The 19,511-nt window shown below is 39.4% G+C and overlaps 1 protein-coding gene across 4 annotated transcripts in view; it reads right to left on the bottom strand.

The window, feature by feature from the left end:
* Nucleotides 1–1,651: 1,651 nt before the first annotated feature.
* The window catches only part of UBAC2 (UBA domain containing 2), a 181,367-nt gene continuing 163,507 nt past the window's right edge, over nt 1,652–19,511 (bottom strand). For all 4 annotated transcript variants that reach the window (XM_030567975.1, XM_030567968.1, XM_030567957.1 and 1 more), the window contains 2 exons: nt 5,662–5,784; nt 1,652–1,930 (listed from right to left, as the gene is read on the bottom strand). In XM_030567975.1, the coding sequence (XP_030423835.1) occupies nt 1,823–1,930; nt 5,662–5,784 (231 nt within the window). In that variant the 3' untranslated portion in view covers nt 1,652–1,822. The remainder of the gene's footprint in view (nt 1,931–5,661; nt 5,785–19,511) is intronic.

Raw genomic sequence — 19,511 nt, 5'->3', positions numbered from 1 at the left:
ATCATCGTGCCATTTTTGAACAGATTCCTTTTAAGGTTCCGGGACTTCTTTTTGTGATCCACTCAGTTTTCAGACTTAACTGACTCCAGACATCTCCTTAACCCATGCAGGAAAAATGCCAGTCATCTTTATGTGATCATAACAATCTTTCACTTAAAAATGCAGAAAGAGTCTACAAAAAGACTGTAGCTGTATGCAAATACCTCATGTTACAATGTTCACAAGCTAAAATAATGGCCTCTCATTTCAACTCTCTTAATCAGTCCAATGGAAATTAAGACATGAGCAAAATAATCTGTATTATTGTAAGTACATTATGTACTTAAATGTGAACAAAATCTGATGTTATTTTCTGTTCATTTTGCAGAATACAGTAAAGCTGCCATTTTTAGAAATCCCAATTATCCCCTCATTTTAATTTCTAAAATATAGTTCTCCTCCTCTTTCCCTGCTCTGTTCTCTTCTTTCCTTCCAACTTCTTACTCCTTCCACTTCATTCTTCCTGACATCTTCAGTCCTGTTTTCAATCATATATGTATAATACATACAGCATGCACATATATAAAATACATGTTGCACATGTACATGATACATTTAAGTGCAAAACTCAACTTAACTTTAATAATGGAGCCAGAATTGGCACCTCCATAATAACTGGCTTGATTTGCAGAGGTGCTGTGTACCCAGAAACTCCCAAGTTGGTGAGGCACAGCACTTCTGAAAAAGAGATGAAATAGGTATATTTATCATTTTAAACTCTAAAACCCATTTCTTGCTCCCCTGCCATTAGACTCCTGTTGGCTTGACTCAATCCTTCCAAAGGCTAGGCTTCCACTCAGTGACTGACAGCTAAGTACAGCCTCCAGTAGTACACCGAGGGTGGTCCGTATCTATAACGGCATTAAACTAAGACCAGACAGAACCAGAAGAACGGTCTTTTCCTCTGCCTGGTTTGTATTTTTCTTTTAAAGAAATGTATAGGCTGCTCAAAAAACGCAAAACTAACACGCAGCATACTAAACATTCCATCATGTTACCATGGAAATGTGCCCAAATCAGATTAATGATGTCAGGTCTGATCTTATTGTAATCAGCAAATTCCCTTTTACTCCTTCCATTCAAGTATTTTTATGTTATCTGATCTGTAAAGTTATCTACACAATTTGTATAGTTTAAATTTATACCAGTCACTTAATGTAACCTGCAATATGCATGTAACAGTTCTGGTATCCTACATGAATTATGGTACTGAATTACAACTTTTATTTAAAAAGGATTTTGAGAGAGAAAATATTACAAACATTAATAAAACTTATTGATGAATGACATATTAGTCCCATAATTCTTTATAGAAATGACATTACCCACCACATTTTCTCATTACCGTGATCAAAAATCAAAATACTGTAAAATAATGTAGAGTTACAGCTTTAGAGCAAAGAAACTGAGAAAAAGAATAGAATTATAATTTTTCCTGATAGGTAAATTTAGCTGTTTGCAGTAGTTTGAGTTGCTTCTGTATTGCCTAGTTATTAGGAATAATAATAGGTCTGATACTGATTTAAAAAAGAAAGACACAAATTTTTTAAAATAAAATTTGAGGATATCATAGAACATATAGAGATAAAAGTTACTTTTAAAGATAACCAGAACAGTAACCACCACTTTATTTGGGGATTTAGGAACAGTCAGTGCCATCCATTAACACTACTTTGAAACATCGCGTATAGTAGACATTTCTTCTCCTTGGCTTTTGCTCTTTATGAGTCTATCCAGAGGTGGCTTTGATCCTCTTGCTGAAGTTTTACTTCACAGGCAATCATCAGTGCTGCAGTAGGAAGTTGGTAGCTACATTAAGGTCGTTATTTGAAGCTCTCAGAGCTTCCAAAGCATCTACCCTTGAAAATCCCATTTCCATAAGTCGTGCAACCTGTAAGAAAAATAGAAAAAAACACCTTTAATCACAGTTTTATTCATTTTTCCTTTTAGAATTATCATATAGCAGCAAAACTGTTCAGTTTATTACTGAACACTCTGTGCAATGGTATATCTTTTTTTTTAAATATCAAAACACTCATCTGACATGGTGTGGTTGGATGAGCCAGAAAACATTACTGCAGTTGAGAAAATATAGTTTGCAATAGAACAGTTATTCCAGTGGTCAGTAGGTACTTGAGAAGCATTTTTCACGTGCTACAATATAATGTTGATGGTTGACTTTTTGTCTGCATGCCAACTTTCCTTTATACGTGTTGATTCAAACGGTACTGCATTTAAATCCAATTTTGTTTTATGTTATAACACAGTGTGCCAGATTCAATACCGAAATGGATAAATCATACCAATTTCAAGCTGGAGTAATTGTAAAACCTACATTTTTTAAATTGTGTTTAGTTATAAGTGAAAATCTAATTGATTTCTTCTGAAATAGTTTTATTCTTATCCAATCACAGCTGACAGTAAATTAAAATTTTTGGCAAAATTCACCAAATGGTCATGGCAGCAGAAGCACTCACTATTACCCCCTTACTGAGGGATAAGGCCTGAAACCAGACAGCACAGCCCCAGAAATGGGCATCCACCAGCAGGCTGGGAGATACTTTGTTTCTTCCTCCTCATTGGCAGGTCCCTATGAAGCCTGCAGTGAAGATTAAAACTGCCCTTCCCCAAAAAGAAACATAGAGAGAAGAGTAGATATCAATACAACTGTCTGTTCCCTATAGGGCACAACAGCAAATACACATTTTCCTGCATCACAAGATTAATAGATTTCCAAGGGACATTGCGGTCCCTAGTCTGACCTCATGTATAACACAGGCCACAGAACTTGCCCAAAATAATTCCTTTTTAACTAGAGCATATTTTAACAAAAAAAATCCAATCTTGAATTAAAAATTGCCAGTGATAAAGAATCTACCATGACCCTTGGTAAGTTGTTCCAATAGTTAATTACCCTCATTTTAAATATTTATATCTTATTTCTTGTCTGAATTTGTCTTCTTTCAACTTCCAGCCATTGGATTTTGTTATATATTTCTGTTAGACTGAAGAAGTCTTTAACAAATATTTGTATCTAGTCACTGCTTAACTTTCTCTTTGTTAATCTAAATAGATGGTGCTCCTTGAATCTACTGTATCATCATCTAATCTTTTAATCATTCTTATGGCTCTTCTCTGAATCCAATTTATCAGCCTCCTTCTTGAATTGTGGGCCCCAGAACTGCACACTGTATTTCAACAGCAGTCGCCCCCATGCCAAATACAGAGGTAAAAATAACCTCTTTCCTCCTACTTGATATTCCCCTGCTTATGCATCCAACAATCACATCAAGCCCTTTTGGCCGCTGTGTTGCACTGGGAGCTCATGTTCAGCTGATTATTCACCGTGACTCCCCAATTTTTTCCAGAGTTACTGTTTCCCAGGATAAAGACTCACCATCATGGTAGTATGCCTACATTCTTTGTTCCTAGATGTGTATTTTTACATTTAGCCATATGAAAATGCAAATTATTTGCGTGTGCCCAGTTTACAAAGTTATCCAGACTTGCTGTCTGAAAACATTATCAGTGGTAATTTTATGTTTTCTTCAGGTTATTGATAGAAATGTTAAATAGTGTAAATAGAGTGAATCTTGCATTTGTACCTGGAAATGCAGACTGTGCATATTCTGAACATAGTTTTGACTGGATGTTGGCAAGAAAGCTACATTTTGATTTTTTGGAAGTACTTTCAGTATTGTAACATTTATCCTGGATTTCAAAAATCTTTTTCTCGGATTTAATCTATGCATATATTACTAAAGGTTTTGAAAACTAATACATTGTCGTGTTGTCAAATAGGATACTGATAATTTTTGTGTGGGTTTCCCTTTTAAATCCAACGTTTACGTCTCATCTTTATGGGAAGAATGAATTATGCTACTTTTGACATCTTTGCAACAATAGTCTCACATCACCTAGATTTCATAACCAGTGGCATCTAAAAGTCCCTGTGCAGGGAAAGGTGACCAGATAGGAAGTGTGAAAAATCAGGATATTTTTTTCCCCACAATGGGGATGGGGCTAGTTGTCTATATAAGAAAAACCCATAATACTGATCAGGACGGAATAATATCAGGACGTCTGGCCACCCTAGATGGGGTTTACCAGGTCTTCATGACCCCCTGCTGGAGCATCCACTGCTCAACTACATCCACCCCAGGAAAAAGCTTTCTGAGAGGAAAAGGGCAACGATTATTATACCTCTGGGCATAGGTGCCAACTTTTACATTTCCCAGGAAGTGCTCCACCCCCGCTCTGCCCCAAAGCCCTGCCCTCACCTCGCCCCTTCCCCAAGACCCCGCCTTCTCTCCACCTCTTCCTGCCCCACTTCCCCGAGGCCCCACCCTCACTCCACCTCCCGCCCCCAAGGCCCTGCCCTTGCTCTGTCTCTCCTGGCCCCCGTTCCATCCCCTCCCTGAGGCCTTTGCCCGCCCATTGCTCACTGCTCTCCGCCCTCCCCAAGCCACCAAACAGCTCGGAAGCACCCACAGAGTTGGTACCTATGCCTCTAGGCTTGCTTAGAAAAGCATCCCAGGAGCAGCCATTTTGGGAACCACTGAGATCTGGTCCTCCAGCAACTAGAAGGGCAAGGATCAGCAATAGCCAATCAAGGCCCAGCAGGTTTAAATAAAACGAGCTGCCTGCTACTACCATAGCAGTTCTGAGCTGGAGCTTGTGGAGTGAGGAGAGATGCTCCCTAGGCCAACAGCCAAAGGAACCAGGTCAGGTCAGGGCCTATTGCTGGCCATGGTCAGCGACAGGAGTTCAGGAAGAACCTTGTTGATTTAATTCTGGAAAGGGAGTTAAACCCAAGCAGGGTAAATAAACTATTTTATTTATAATGGCCAAGAAGGGTCAGGTACTTCTTCTGTTTGAGTTTGTTGTACCCCGGAAGAGGTTTGAACTGACCCATCCAGAAGGCTAAGCCATGGAAGACCCACAGAGGCAGTCTGACAGCCTGCAGGAGGCACTGGGAGCTTAAGAAAGCAGCAGCACCATGTCCGGACACTGGGGAAGAAAGCACTAAAAAAAGGTGAATGCAATACAACCTGTTCTTACTTTTTCATTGGAGATTGGTCCAATACATAGGATGAGAACATAGCAATTCCTGTCTTATGTTAATGAAACAGAACTGTATTTACTGAGTTTTATACTGCACATGTGTAGCCATTCACAGCTGGCATAAAAATTGTATTTGTGTTATTTATGTGTCTTGATGTGTATACATGATGGAGTATGGAAACTACAGAGGGCAAGCTCAGTTAAAGAGAATCAAAACTTCCATAACTACAGCTTCACCCATAATCAACGTGAATAATGCAAACTATTGCCAGTCTATTTGTTTACCATATTTGAATAGTAAAACTAGCTGGTTGTTTTTTAAAGAAAAGCTATATACAAAGTCAGAAATTCTAAAATAAATTTGCAGCTCTAATCCATAAATGCAATTGCATTAGTTCAATCTGTCTTCATGTTGTAACTGTCATTTAGTATTCTAGTTTGAGCTACCAACATATTAACGGTATAGAAGGTTACCACAGGTTACAGATTATGATAAATAGTACACGTAGCCAACCCCTCATCTGTTTAAATTATGTTCTAAAATACAAAAATATTTACCTGTTCCTCAGAAACTTCAGCAGTTGGAAGTGCCTCTTGCTCAGACTGGCCATTATCTTGATAATTTGCATTATGTCTACGACGTAAAGGAGGAAGGATTCGATTCCAGTTAATCAACCTGCCCTGAAACCAGATATTTTTTATTAGTTCTTTAACCCAAAAAGGATATAAAAAACTCTCAGTTTTGTATAAATTGTATTATGAGTAAAATGTTTATTTCAAACAATAACTTCTATAATATCATAGTCTTTAATGATTACAGTACTCAAAAGGGTATATTTTCTTGCTTCACTAATTAATCAAAATGTTTCTGCTGCATTAAGGAAACATATACTAATAAATAGGAGCTATTTGTCATATGTATTTCCTGTTTAAGCCTCCTGTTAGTGTTCCATATGTGTTGAAGGAGCTGCAGCCCACTACCGTGAAGGAGAGCAACTTTGAGTTCCGGTCTCTTGTTCCTCAAGTAAACAGAGGTTTGGCTGCTTTTGTTGCAACAGACATAAAACCTGATCTTTTTCTTGCTCTGTGTAGCTGGCAGGAGTTCCATTCACTGACTGCAGTATCAAGCCCATAACGTCAAGATGCGTGAGCACTTTGTATTACTTAACAGCAGCTCTGCTCACCAGTTAATGGTTGGCATTGATAACTCTGAAGTCTAGTTCTCCTTAGGCAGAAGGATAGTGGCTGAAACATTGATCATCGCAGATGGGAAAGGCAAAAAATGCAGGAGATTAAGGAGGAGGCAATGAGTGGATTTCTCAGGGCGCCGACAAAATCACAGAGGTAAACTCAGGATAAAGCCTACTGAGGATGTCTATGTAAAAGTTTACTACAGCCATCACTGTACTATCTAAGTGACTGTATGAATCTAACACCAGTTGAAATGACTTTGAAAACATCCTCCTTCTTGCCTAGATATACTCTATTAAATATCATGTTTCACATTTTGGCACTGTTCCAAAGTAAATACATTTTGTACAGAGTGTGTTACAGAAACAGAAATTTAATTTTATAATGTAAATGTAACCAAACCACAGAAAAAGAATGGTAAGGTGCTTACTTTTTACAGTATAACAAATACGTACAGTAATATAAAGTGTTATTTACATAATTGCCCAGAGGTAACACTGATGTATCAGCAAAGTTTTTTTGATGGATTATGGGTAATATTAGAACTACTGTCCATGAAAAAAAAATCTGTTCCTTTACAATCTGTTTTATGTGTTTTTTCCTGATGCTTCTGTGTCTATAAGGCAGCTTGTTAACCCCCCACTCCCTGTGTCTCCCTCTCTCCTCTCTCTCACTATTGTGGAAAGCATTCCTTCTTCCTTTCAGTTTGTAAGGAATCTGGGTTTCCTTCCTGCAGCTGCTCTATTCTGGGCCTACAAATCTCTCTCAGAAGACCTTTCTCTTAAAAAAAGAGGGTTTTTTTTTCAGCTTTGCTTTTCTCTTTAAGCTTCTTTGGGCTGGGGCAATTAACTTAAAATGTAACCAGAATATTGCATTCATGCAGTTTTGTTTGTATTTATTTCCTTTAAAAGATCTAGGGGAAAAAAGACACCAGTGTGTTTAACTGAATGTATTTCAAGAAAAATTGATGTATTGAAGAAGGTTGTCTGTTCTATAACATTTTTCTTCTATGCACTGGAAATCATAAGGTATCAGACCATCAAATAAATGTGCTAATTAATAAATGTATTGGTCTATCTGATGATTGAAATAAGTGTAGCTGCCTTTCCTGTTTTACCTATAGCATTGTTAGTGAGTTATTTATTCTGTTTGTCTACGAAATCTTCACAAGTACATGTTATTTGTCAACTGACACTACCAAGGGTCACCCTTTCTTCCCAGAAATGAGCCTTTTATTTGGCACCCGCAACACACAAAAACAAAGTGTTGTCAAGCTTTAAAAAAGCAGTTTCTATACTATGTAGACCATCACTTTTTTAACAGGCATCTTACTAAACTACGGATGCAGATAATGTAGTAAGAACAGATTCAGGCGGATACCAGAGTGACATTTCCTAGAAATACCTACATAAGATCAGACAGACAGATCAGATAAATAATTTTTCACAGCTTTAAATTGTCTTTAAAACATTTCAATGGCCTTTGGATCTAGGAGCCATTACCCAATATTCTTTATTTATTAATTACAGGGAATACCATAAATGCAGCAATAATATGATCAGGCAAATCTGCAAAGTGTTTAAGGTTTAGCACTGTATCAAAAGCTGAGAATTTAACTAAATCCAGTCCCAGAGCAGGTAGGATAAAAAATACATCATGAAGTCAAGTAATCCCACATATACCAGTTTTTAAAAATAGACAAAAAGGGGGGAAAAAAAAAACTACTGCCAAGCCTTGCCTTACAGGAAATCATTTTCAGACCCTCCCCCCACATTCATACATAGTGTTATGACAAATGTTAAATTGCAGTGTATTTTATGCCCTCTAACATACTTAATATGCAAATATCCAGGTACACTTCAGAGGAATATCTGCACTAAGGTGGACTGAGTTGACTGAATGGAGCTTCTGATCTTTTTAAGGGTCATCTGTTTATTAGCATACAATTTCTATGCAAAAGCAGCATATTTCATGGTAGATTTGCAATTGGCCTCTCCGCCACTTTCACTGACAGTGACATCTGCTCCAAGTTGTTTGGTGACATCCAAGAAGAGCTTGTGAATTGGCTATTTATTATGTGAACTTAATGAAAATTTAATGATAAATAAGGGAGAATGTAAGAGGTTTCAGACCAGGAAATTCTAACCGTGTTACACTGCTCACACCCAGAGTCAATCCCAACAACTTTTTGAGATCTCCCAGGTGTTTTGGACAATGGTGATCTCAAGACTGTCCCTAGGAAGATGTGTGCAAAATCTCCCCTGCGTTTCCCCATTCATGGCTCTCAAAAGTGGCTGATGCTAGTGTTTTCAACAGAGGAGATGGGACTACCAGCTTGTCCCTCATTTCTTAGCTCTGGTTTTAGTGCTCGGATGGCAGTCATGAAAGAATTACTGGAAGGAAGGAAACTTTCCCTTTGACCTCCCTACTGGTGCACCCTCTTCCTCTGAGAGTCCGTGAGATGGCTTTTTTTCCCAGTCTGGGTCTCAAAGCAGCAGAAAGTTTGTCACAGTGAGAAGGCAGGAAGTCGCCATCAGCTTTCAAACACTGATCCCTAGAACTGAATGATATGAAGAGAGGAGCTGTAGAAGGTCTATTCCTCATGTTAGGGGCCACCCTCTTTCTCTTAACGGTTGACCTGCATTATATAGAAACTGTTTTAACTAAGGACTAGCTTCTTGGGCCACAGCACAGAAGACAATAAAATTGCATCACCACTAAAAATCAGTGTTAGGGCAGAAATGATCAAGTTGCTGACAGTGTCCTCCCCACCACTGTCTTGTAGCTGGGGGGGAGGAAGGGGTTGTCTAAGCAAGCAGGGGAAAGAAAACCGTTGGCCACTTTAAGGAATACACACACTCTCCTATATGGCACTCAGCCTTCCTCATAAGTTTGAGGAGGGGAGTTCTTTAGCTGATTGGCTGGACAGAGAGATGCAGCAAAAGTCTAATGGCTCAACAATGGGGAGGTCTTATGAACTATTCCTCATGCCCAGGGCACCATTCCTCATTGGGAATGAAACTCCCCTCCTTTTGCCCACTGGGATTAGAATAGGAGTGGGTTTGGGGGGCTTGCTGTGGACATCGTGCTAGTTGCCCTTTGGGGGCTGGGAAGGAATTTTTTTCTCACTGCCAGATTGACCTGGGCAGGGTGGGTGGTGGTTGGTTGTTTTTTTCCTTTCTCTCAGCACTCCGGGGTCCCAGTGGGGATATTAGGTTGTGAAATTTATTTGGTCACAACTTGGCAGGTGCCCAATGCAGGTACTCTTTCAGTCGGGGGTCCTGTTCCCTAATAAACCAGAATTGGAAGCAGATTAGGAAAAGGTATCTCCTAGAGGAGGTGTGGAATGTGTTTGGGGCTCCAAATGGTTGGAACAGCAAGGAGATAACCCTCTAGATTGTCACAGGAGAGTGGCGGGTTCCCAGCAACCATGGTGGGAGCATATTAATGAGATGAGGCTCACAGCATCCCTCCACAAGGTCGTACAGATTACAAATGAAGGATAACCTGCACAGGACAAGTCATTGCTGGATAGTTCCCAGATGTGTCACTTAATAAAGCTGTGATCTATTAAACCACTTTCCTGGTATCTCATCTTTCTGCAGTATACAAGATAATGCATGTTGCATATAAAAAGACATACACACCTTTTTGTATAGTCTCAGGTAGAGTCATTTATAGTAATGAACCTGTTTTGTGCCCTTATGTAAACAAGCAACCTTCTGACTGCATAGCCTACTAGCTCTCATTTAACCTTCTAATTCATACAATCCCCTTAGTCTCTTTTAGGGATGAGAACTGTATTACTTGCTCAGATCACACACACACACACCAAAAAAGCACAAAAGTGCTTTTTACTCAGTGTTTGCAAAATAAAAAAAATTGTATTTTAGGCAACTACTAATTTTCAACTAAAGTAACTAAATAGCAATTAAACGTTTGTCAATCCCATTCACTTAGATAGAGAAAGAAAATGTATTTTAAAAGTTTTCTTCAAAGCTCTGTAAGCACTCAGATATTTTGATAATGCTATCGCATGTGCCTGAATTAATGCCAACTTGCCATCTGTTTGCACAAACAGGAAACACCTCCTAATATCTAACCTCTAAGCCTTTTCTAAAGATGTAACCACATAGTGAGAGATGGAAAAAAGGAAACTGCTTTTGCATTTCATTTTTTAAATAACACACAATCTGCCCCGTACTGATAATCTACACAATAGTAGACATTTTGGGCAGGGTGAGATATTCTGACTGTCCCAGCTGTGCAAGATTAAAAAAAAAAATTAAGGCATCTAATGTGCTAAAAGTAATGTCTCAAATACTTCCTTTCGGATAAAACTTCATACAAATTTTCAATTCTACTACTACCTCATTCAAGGAGAGGATAATAATCCAGGATCGGGGGAAAAGAGACTATATGCTTTACTATGGAGTGAAAGTTTTAATATTTCTTGTTTTAAGACAGATGTAAAAATAGTGGCATTAACTCTGGGTTAAGAATTTTATACTGCCACCCACCATGGTATCTGATTACCTTTCATGAATAACAATAGCAAAGTTTCTGGTGAACTTCATGGAGTCTCTGGCACTTCTCCCATTTCAGGGTCAGAACTTTGCTTGCGATAGGATCTTGGTTTTGATTTTTTTGTACTCTAAGCCTGTAGAGGTTTAGGGTACAAGGAAGTGTTAGTGTTGTGATTGTCATTCTTATGGTAAAAATGTTTTTTGAAAAAGGAAAGTTTTGCAGTGATTCCTAAAGATGGTCAGACTGAATTTGCCTGATCTCCTCTGGAAGTTTGTTACGTAGCCGGATTCCTTTGAATAAGAATGCTTTGTCTCCAGTGCTCACATGCTTCATCCTGGGTTTTGTGATCAGTGTTGCCCCAGACAAATGCAACTGTCACATAGATTCATAGATCAACATTCGGTCTTTGATGTAGGCGGGGTTTGATCCATTGATTACTTTGAAAATTAGGACCAAGGCCTTTAAACTGACTGGGAGCCAGTGAAGGGACTTGAGCACAGATCTGATATGCTCACAGTGGCCTAAGCCATGGAGAAGAAGGCAGCCACATTCTGCAGCACCCTTGGAGTCTGTCCATCATCTTCACACTCAACTCCAAATATGGTGAGTTACAGTAATCCAGACTAGAGGTGACCAATGCATGGACCACCGTGGCCAGGTCCTTGTCCAGGAAGAATGGATGACTTTTCCTAGCAAGTTGGAGGTGAAAGAAGGCATTTTGGGGAACTGCTGCTTCCCAGTCATCCAAGCTCAGTGTGCAGTTAAACAGGACTTTGAGGTACTGCACCACTTTGACAAATGGGGGAAACAATATCTTGGCTATCTCGGAAAAGTATTTCTCTTTACAACCAACATCATTTGGGTTTTGCCAGGGTTCAATTTGAGCCAGCTCTTCTGCACCGAAGAGTTGATTTCCTGTATGCGTTCTGACATCGTAACAGTGGCAATGGTTGCATCAGTTGAGAAAGAGACATAGCTGAGTGTCATTGGCATGCTGTTGGCAGCTGAGACCACAGCATTTCATTCTCTGCCCCAGTGGCCTCATATATATATAGAAGAGAAGAGGTGACATTATGGCTCCCTGGGGGATTCTGCAGGTAAGGGCCTTTAAAGAAGAGAAGGAGGAGGAATTGCCTACCACCACTCCTTGAATTCTGCTGGAGACAAATGATTGGAGTAACTAGTGCTGGGCCATCTACCTCTGCTACGTCAGCTAGATGGATCAGCAGCATCTTGTGGACTAATGTGTCAAAGGCCGTTGATAGATGCAGCAGTATGCACAGGGAGATTGTGTGTGTCCAAGGTCATAAGAAGGTCATCTTTTAGCGCTACTAGATCTATCTCTGGGCTGTGCCCTGGTCTGAATCCTGAAATGTGAGGCAGCCAGGATGTTGACTGATGTCACATGTTGTTGAAGCTTGGTGGTTAGATATTGAACTCACCTCTACTCACTTCCTGTACACAAAACTTGTTCTTTTAACAGAAATAAAGACTGAGAAGAATCGAAAAAAGTAGATCCTACAATTGTGCTTTGAGGAGTAAATTTTGTAAGACACTACCAATGAAAATGTAAAAACAAAATACATTGCAATAAACGTGTACAACTGCTGAGTGCATATACAGGGCCTGTAAATGATTCAATGAATGGGTGCATTAGCCTTTCAGCTTTGGAAACCTAGATTCTAATTCTGTCTTAAGCTACAGGTGGAAATACACGTTGCAGTCTCATCCTGGTTGCCCAATGGTTCATATCAGAAAGATACTGCAAAATCTGATATGAATGGCAGTCTCTGCTCAAGAGAGGCATACAAACAGAATAGCCAGGAGGTTGCAGGTCAGAATTAAGAGAGCTGTCTGGGGAAGCATGCATAGCACTTGCCTATACTGTGCTTCTTAAGACAGTGCTATTACTGAGTTTTATATATAAAATCTGACACATTTTCCAGAAAAATATAAACTAGATAAGTGACAGGAAATAGAAAAATACAGATAATATCCATACCCTGTATAAAAAGCTTATTAACGGCTAACATAATTGCAGGGGTAACAGTTTTAGAAAGACAGTTACAGCATGATTTGATGCGGAAGTTCTTGATTCCTCTAACTATATTTCTATAAAAAGCAAAAGGAAAACTTAACTATTCTATCCCACCTAAATTCCAAATATTAACTTATTAAATGCTGGGAACTTATACATATCTACTAAACCAAATGAGCAGTAAACAGCACTGTACAAGGCAGAAAATAAGCATTCCTAAATAAATCTGATGATGAAAATGTTTAAACACTTAGCAAAAGAATGGCCATAAAAACTTAGCCATAAATTAAATCAAATTATCACCCATCAATATTGTGAGGCAAAGCCCTGTAATTTGTTGAAAGTAAAATGTGATTGGTGTGGCAGATGAGGAGCTGCTATATAATAATTTTATGAATATTGTATGTGACCAAGTTATTGAGATAGATTATATAGCTATATCTGGGTTAGTGGAATGTTTATCATATGCCTATATTGCTTTAATTCAATGGGGGCTGTCACCTGGAACGGAAGACAGTGGCAGATAGGAACTGGGGAAAACTGTTAGATTTGAGGATTCTACATCCTATCTCTAGCAAAGTTGCAAGCCTTGTTTAGCCATTGTTGGAAGCTAACAGATCAAAAGTTTATAAACAGCTAAAAAGCTATTTGGTTCCAGCAAGGCGTATCAAAGACTGAGCAAGATCTGAAGATAATTTCCCCAAAGCAGTGAGAGAGAACTGGTTTGTGAATTAAGGGATCAGATTGTGCCATCCAGACCACAGAGGTTTTGGGGTGTCTAGTGGAATCTTACACCTACCAGGAGCCCCATGTGGTAGATGGATAGACACCTGGTCAGCTAGACTTATGCAGAGAAACCAGGAGAGATAGAGGTGCAGTAATCTTGGTAATTGTGACAACTGGCTACTAATTTAGAATATTTTAAATGTACTATAGTAGCACCCACTAGCGCTTCTATACTTACAGGCTTGTCAGTTTCCATGAATAAGGTTTACAAGAAAGGGTGAAGTCAGCAGCAGTCTCATTACCTGCATCAGTACCCAGAAAATTTAATATTTTTAATGAATTAAGCACCTAAATTTTTAAATCTATGAAAACATGTCAATACATTGTAATCAGAGAAGTGGGGCACACTAATCTGTACACCATCTATGGACTTTGACACATTTGAACAAACAAGTAAGAAACACCTGAGTAAAACTGAGTTATCTATGGTTGGGAATATTTTTATTTAATATGGTGCATTTTAGAAGCAAGCACAAAAGAAGCCAACCTCAGTAGCACCCAAAGAATTTTCATACTTGGCAAGCTTTGAGGAGCAAGCCCCTTTTTGGAAAAAACTTCTGCTAAAAAGAGAGGTCAGGGAATAAATTTTTACACAGCTGGATAAGTAAGGAGGCAGCATCACTGGCCACCCAAATTGATATTAACTACAGTTATTAGAATGTACAGTTTGCTCCTAAAGCCCTATAATGTTACAGTACTCATGCAATGATAGCATATGAAAAGGGTTAAAAGAATGAGTGCATGCCCCTCACCCAAGGTGGTTGTGAGCTACAGTATTTAAGGTTTTATTGCATGCTCAGCTTGGAGGCACCCAAGTGTTTTATTTGCACAGGATAGAATAAAGTCCTTCATTTGCTCTAGATTTCCCTAGAGATAGCTGGTGCATGCATTTGACGATCATCTTTTCAGTTATTGTTGCTGTAGGAAAGGCAGGCCCAGGTAGTGAGTTTTGCATTTCTCTCTGAAAGTAGAGAGAAATGCAGTCACTCCTCCCCTCTGGAAGGTAGTTCCATAGTCTTGGCCCTGTAGCTGAGAAAGATTTGTCTCCTGCTCTCATGAACTTCATTCTTGAGGATGAAAGATTTGCAGTTCCTGCTGCTGCTGAGGGAAAGACACCAAAAAGGCCAAGAGTGAAGAACACATTGAGGAGTAATACAATCAATGAGATGAGGCGTGGAGTGTTACTGTGCAGGCAGAGAATGAGAAAGTTTAAATTTAATACAGGAGGCAAAGTGAGAATCAGTGGAAGAATCTGAAGAGGAAATCACATGCAAGTAAGACAATCTTTGCATCAGGCTTTTGGAATGACTGAATTGTAATGATGAGATTACAATAACCAAGAAGGATTATAAACGCGGTGTGAAGAAGTTATTAGCTGCGGGGATCAGATTTCAGAAAATCTGTAGAGAAGGAAGCAGCAAGATCTGTTAACACATGAATGTGCTGCAAGGAGAGACAGAAGACATGCTAAGCCGTGCAGGTCTGAATGGTAGGAAGGATGGCGATCTTGTTCACAGTGATGCAAAAAAGTGAAGATAGAAAAAGGTTAAGGAGGGGAAATAATAAACCTGTTTTCAACCAAGTTGTGATTGAACCTCAGCATGCTGCACTGTGTGCTGAAAACACAGTCCTTGTTCGCCAGGGCTTTAAAAGTCTCCAGCTGCTCCCTGCAAGTTTTGGGCCTCTTTGCTACATCTCATGGTGCCTATTTCTGTGTTCAGAAACAGTGTCACCAGTGGCTGGATGCAAGGCAGAAGCTCTTCATCTAGCTATTTGCAGCTCAACCACCTGTCTGCCTGCAAGTTTTTCAGTGGGAAATGAAAGTCATATCCAGTCTCTGTTCAGAGGCTGATGTGCAGATGTGGTAGCTCCTCCCCTCTTCCAACCAATGCTTTCACTCGAGCCTGGTACCCAGCAAGAGGAACCTCAAGGGGCTGGAAAATGGAAGATATGTGGGAGGAGGAGACCTGACAATGGGAGGGAAAACAAAGCAAGAAGATGGAACAGCCATAGGAGGGGCCCTTAAAATCCCAGAACCTACCTTGAATAGAGGGAGGAGAGAGGCTGAAGAGTTAGAGAAGCAGGAGCCGTCACCACTTCAATCCTAGAGCTCCAGAAGGCACCAGCCAATAGACCTAAAAGAACTTCCCATGTTTGCTGGTTCTGCAGAGTTACTTTGTGGCAAGAGCAGGACACTCAGGGAAAGGAGGGAAAGGAAAAAGAGAATGAGAATCAGAGAGTAGCTGGGGAGAAGAAAGATCCAAAGAAGAACCAGAGATTAAAACGTAAGTGTGGGGTCCAAAGGGGACTCCAAGATATGGGAAAGACTGGGGATGGGGACAAAGAGACACTCAGATAACGGAAAAGAACACATGGGGGGGGTTGTGATAGGGAGTACAAGCCCCAGACTGTCCATGAGAGGACTGTCCCAACTAGCCCCACTCCTAGACACCTGGAGCATGTGTCAGGAATGGAAAGGGGAGCTAAAAGAAGAGGACTGAATTAAGTTAGAGGCTGACCAGGAAGGAGAGCAGACCTCTACTTTTCCCTCTATGACAGAAACCTGGGACTCCTGGCCAGCAAGACAAGCCGCCCTGCAAATAGGGAGACCAGGCCCAGGAAGACCGACTGAACAACTGCCTGTTTGAAGATAGACCCTGGGTAAAAGGCCAGGGTCCCACCAAAGACTTGCCAGATGAATCTCTTTTGAGTTCCTTCTTTCCTGTTGTCCTTTGGACTTATGGGGTGGAACTGGAGGGTGTTGTAGCCAGAAGGCTAAAGTTCCACAGCACTGGATCCACGAGAGGCAGTGCCTGCCTTTGAGACCCCAAGGCAGAGTGCATACTGCCATGTCAGTCACAAGAAGCACGAGAGAGATCCAGGGGAAAAGAATATTGACTCCTAGAGAAAAGAGGAACAGAAGAGAGAGACAGGACAACCTACTTAAAGAGTGAGAGGAAAAAAGGGACAGAAAATCAAAGCAAAGTAGAAGAAAAAGTGGGAGAGAAAAGATAATAAAGAAATGGAAAGAAAGTAAAAAGCAGTAAGAGAACTTGTAGGCTAGTAAATTTAATTTGTTTTCAAGAGTGTGAATATATAAAACAAAGTTTATATTAATCTTTCAGAATTTTGGTGAGGGAGGAAGCTAAAGAATTCTTCATCTATGGAGCAAGTTCACCAACAGCCAGCATTATGGGAGTGAAAAAACAAACAGAAAATGCTGTGGTAATTGTATAGAAAAGAAATAGCTAGCAACTGACAAAGCACCAGTTGTTCAACCACAGTAGCCATAGTAACCAGCAACCAAGACAAGACCAATCATTTAACTACCATAACAACTACAGTTTTTAAACAAATGCAACTGGATTCTCCAGACTGCTATATGCAGACACCATTATCAATCTATCAGTAATAATTTACACCACCATTCAAAAGGAGGTACATCAGGTAGCAATCTTGATGATCCAAGCTCAAACCCTACTGTGGGTTCATTCTACTTCTCCAAATGTTTGAGTGTCCAAGAGTACAGAGGTTCTGTGAGTTATTCCACTGCACTCCATGTTACCCTGGGTTTGGGGCATAACATCTAGAGAGAATGGGAAAGGAAATGGAAATTTTCAAAGAATAAATGGCCAGTGAACATAACTGTTTCCATAGAAAGTATTACAAGAAAATCCTGCTTTAAACAAATCATTGAACAATACAAGAGGAAAGAATAAGGAGTTGAGAAAATCTTTTACACTCCTAATTTTTGGGGTAGTAGAGAATAATCAAATATATTTGCCAGCAGCTGAATACTTTTTTTTTCCAGTTTCTTCCACTGTGATGTTCTCTTTTTTTCAGTTCTTCTCTCTTATTTTTTCCTTCAGAATTATTTTATTTTAGTATTAACTCTACAGGCTACTGCATTATCCTGTTGTTCCCTAATTTTGCTTTGGTTAAGTCTCTCTTTCCCTTTTCCCTTCGGTTTATTATTCTTTGAGGTACTCAAACGTAAAGAAGAAAGATGAATTCAAACTCCCCCTTAAATCTCCTCTAAATTTTGGAATTTAAAGTTGAACCTCTTCTCCTACCTAAATTGCAGTCTTATTGTGTTGGATTGTCTCAACTTGCTGGGCTCATTACAACAGTTTCTGTATTTCTTCTAGAGAACTGAAGTATAGCTTTGCTGTGAAAAGTGATTATAAAATTGGTGCCTTTTTAGGGATAGATCAAAGTTTGTCCTGTTTGCTGGGGTAAAGGAAAGAGCATAAGGTAACTCCTTACTCCCTCAATCTGGTACACCGTACCTTCCTGCATGCAAAGGGAAATTAGCTACACCAAACTCCTGTGTTCCCCATATTAGGCAAATGGGTGGGAATGGGCAGATAGGGTCAAGAAGTGCATGGAGCCTTGACTCCACTTCCCCAGTGCACGTGGTGATGTAGCTATACTGGTATGTAGGGATGAATATGCTGCAATAGGTCACATCTGTCACAGTTTACTGACTCCTGAAGCAACATGGAGATCAGGAGGGTGACAGAGTAAAGGAGTCAATCATCCTCTTGGGCTGGTTTGGGGGCAGCATAACGATGTAGTTGCTCTAGATTACCTCATAAATTGGCATTCTCCCAGTGTGAATTCAGAGCCATATTTGCTAACTTTCATTTTTTTTAAATGTATTAGCTACCTTTTACTAGTGTCAACCTTACTGCTCTGGGAAAGTGAACCAGATTCTCTTATAGTTTGTACATCACAAGTAGAATTATTATCTAGGTTCTAACTGTAAGGCCACCTATACAACCCCACTGTCTTCAGATTATACACTCAGTTACACCTGTGCAACATCACTGTCTTCAGATTACACACACAGTTACACTTGTGTAAACTCACTGAAGGGAACAGGTTTGCGCAAGAGTAACAACATAATCTGAGGACAATGTTAGACCTCAATCTTCTATTTATTCAGGAAGTTTTAACAAGTTTACAAATCACTGCTATGTAAATATCAGAAACAACAATCATTACCGCAATTAGCTTTTTTTCAGAGACATTATACAGGAATATAGACATCAGATCTTTCTATTAAATAGGATATTACTATATTACACAGCAAGAAGCATTACAACACCCATGATATATTGTTTCTAGGGATTTTATTAAACTGAGTGAAATTGCTTTCTCTCTCTCTCTCAAATTTATTTAGCAGATCAGGCATATCTATCAAATGTTAACATTCAAAAATATTGTACAGATGTGGTTTTTTGTTGAGGGTTAAAGTATTTTGGTTAGACATATATTTTTAAACAGTCAAGTATTCAATCATGAATTGGACCATTTTTCATTTTTGCATCAACCCATACTGGAATCTGAGCCCTGCTTTTGGTGATTTGACTGGCATCCAGTAAATTGTATGAGTCAAGAAAAACTGGTTACTACCTTTGCATACCAAACCTTTCTAAAGTGTTGATAGATTAACACCATCGCCTTCCCTTCGTTGACTTTGCTGGGCATTCACTAATATAGCAATAAGGGACTCAAGGATATGAATAGGATATCGGTGAATGTGTCATGTGCATTATGAAGAGGTAAGCCAAAGGCTAACTGCCTTCTTATTTGACTGAAGTGCACCAATAACCTGGTAATGGGAACAGTGGTTGTAGTGGAAGTATAGGGCAAAGAAAAATTAGGATATGCTATTAAAATATGGTTCATTTTTGTTTTTTAAAAACTTTTTCAAAAACTATTTTTGGCATAAGGTGGATAATTCAGTGCATCTTTCCACAATAGAAAACAGTTCTTAGGAGAAGGACAGGACAAAAGAATAGGGACACATTTTTTCACCTACTATTTTGAATGTATTTACTATTTCTTTTTAATTTTTTTA

Source organism: Gopherus evgoodei, chromosome 1 (assembly GCF_007399415.2).
Source record: "Gopherus evgoodei ecotype Sinaloan lineage chromosome 1, rGopEvg1_v1.p, whole genome shotgun sequence".
NCBI lineage: Eukaryota > Metazoa > Chordata > Testudines > Testudinidae > Gopherus > Gopherus evgoodei.
This window is presented reverse-complemented; position numbering and strand designations above follow the sequence as displayed.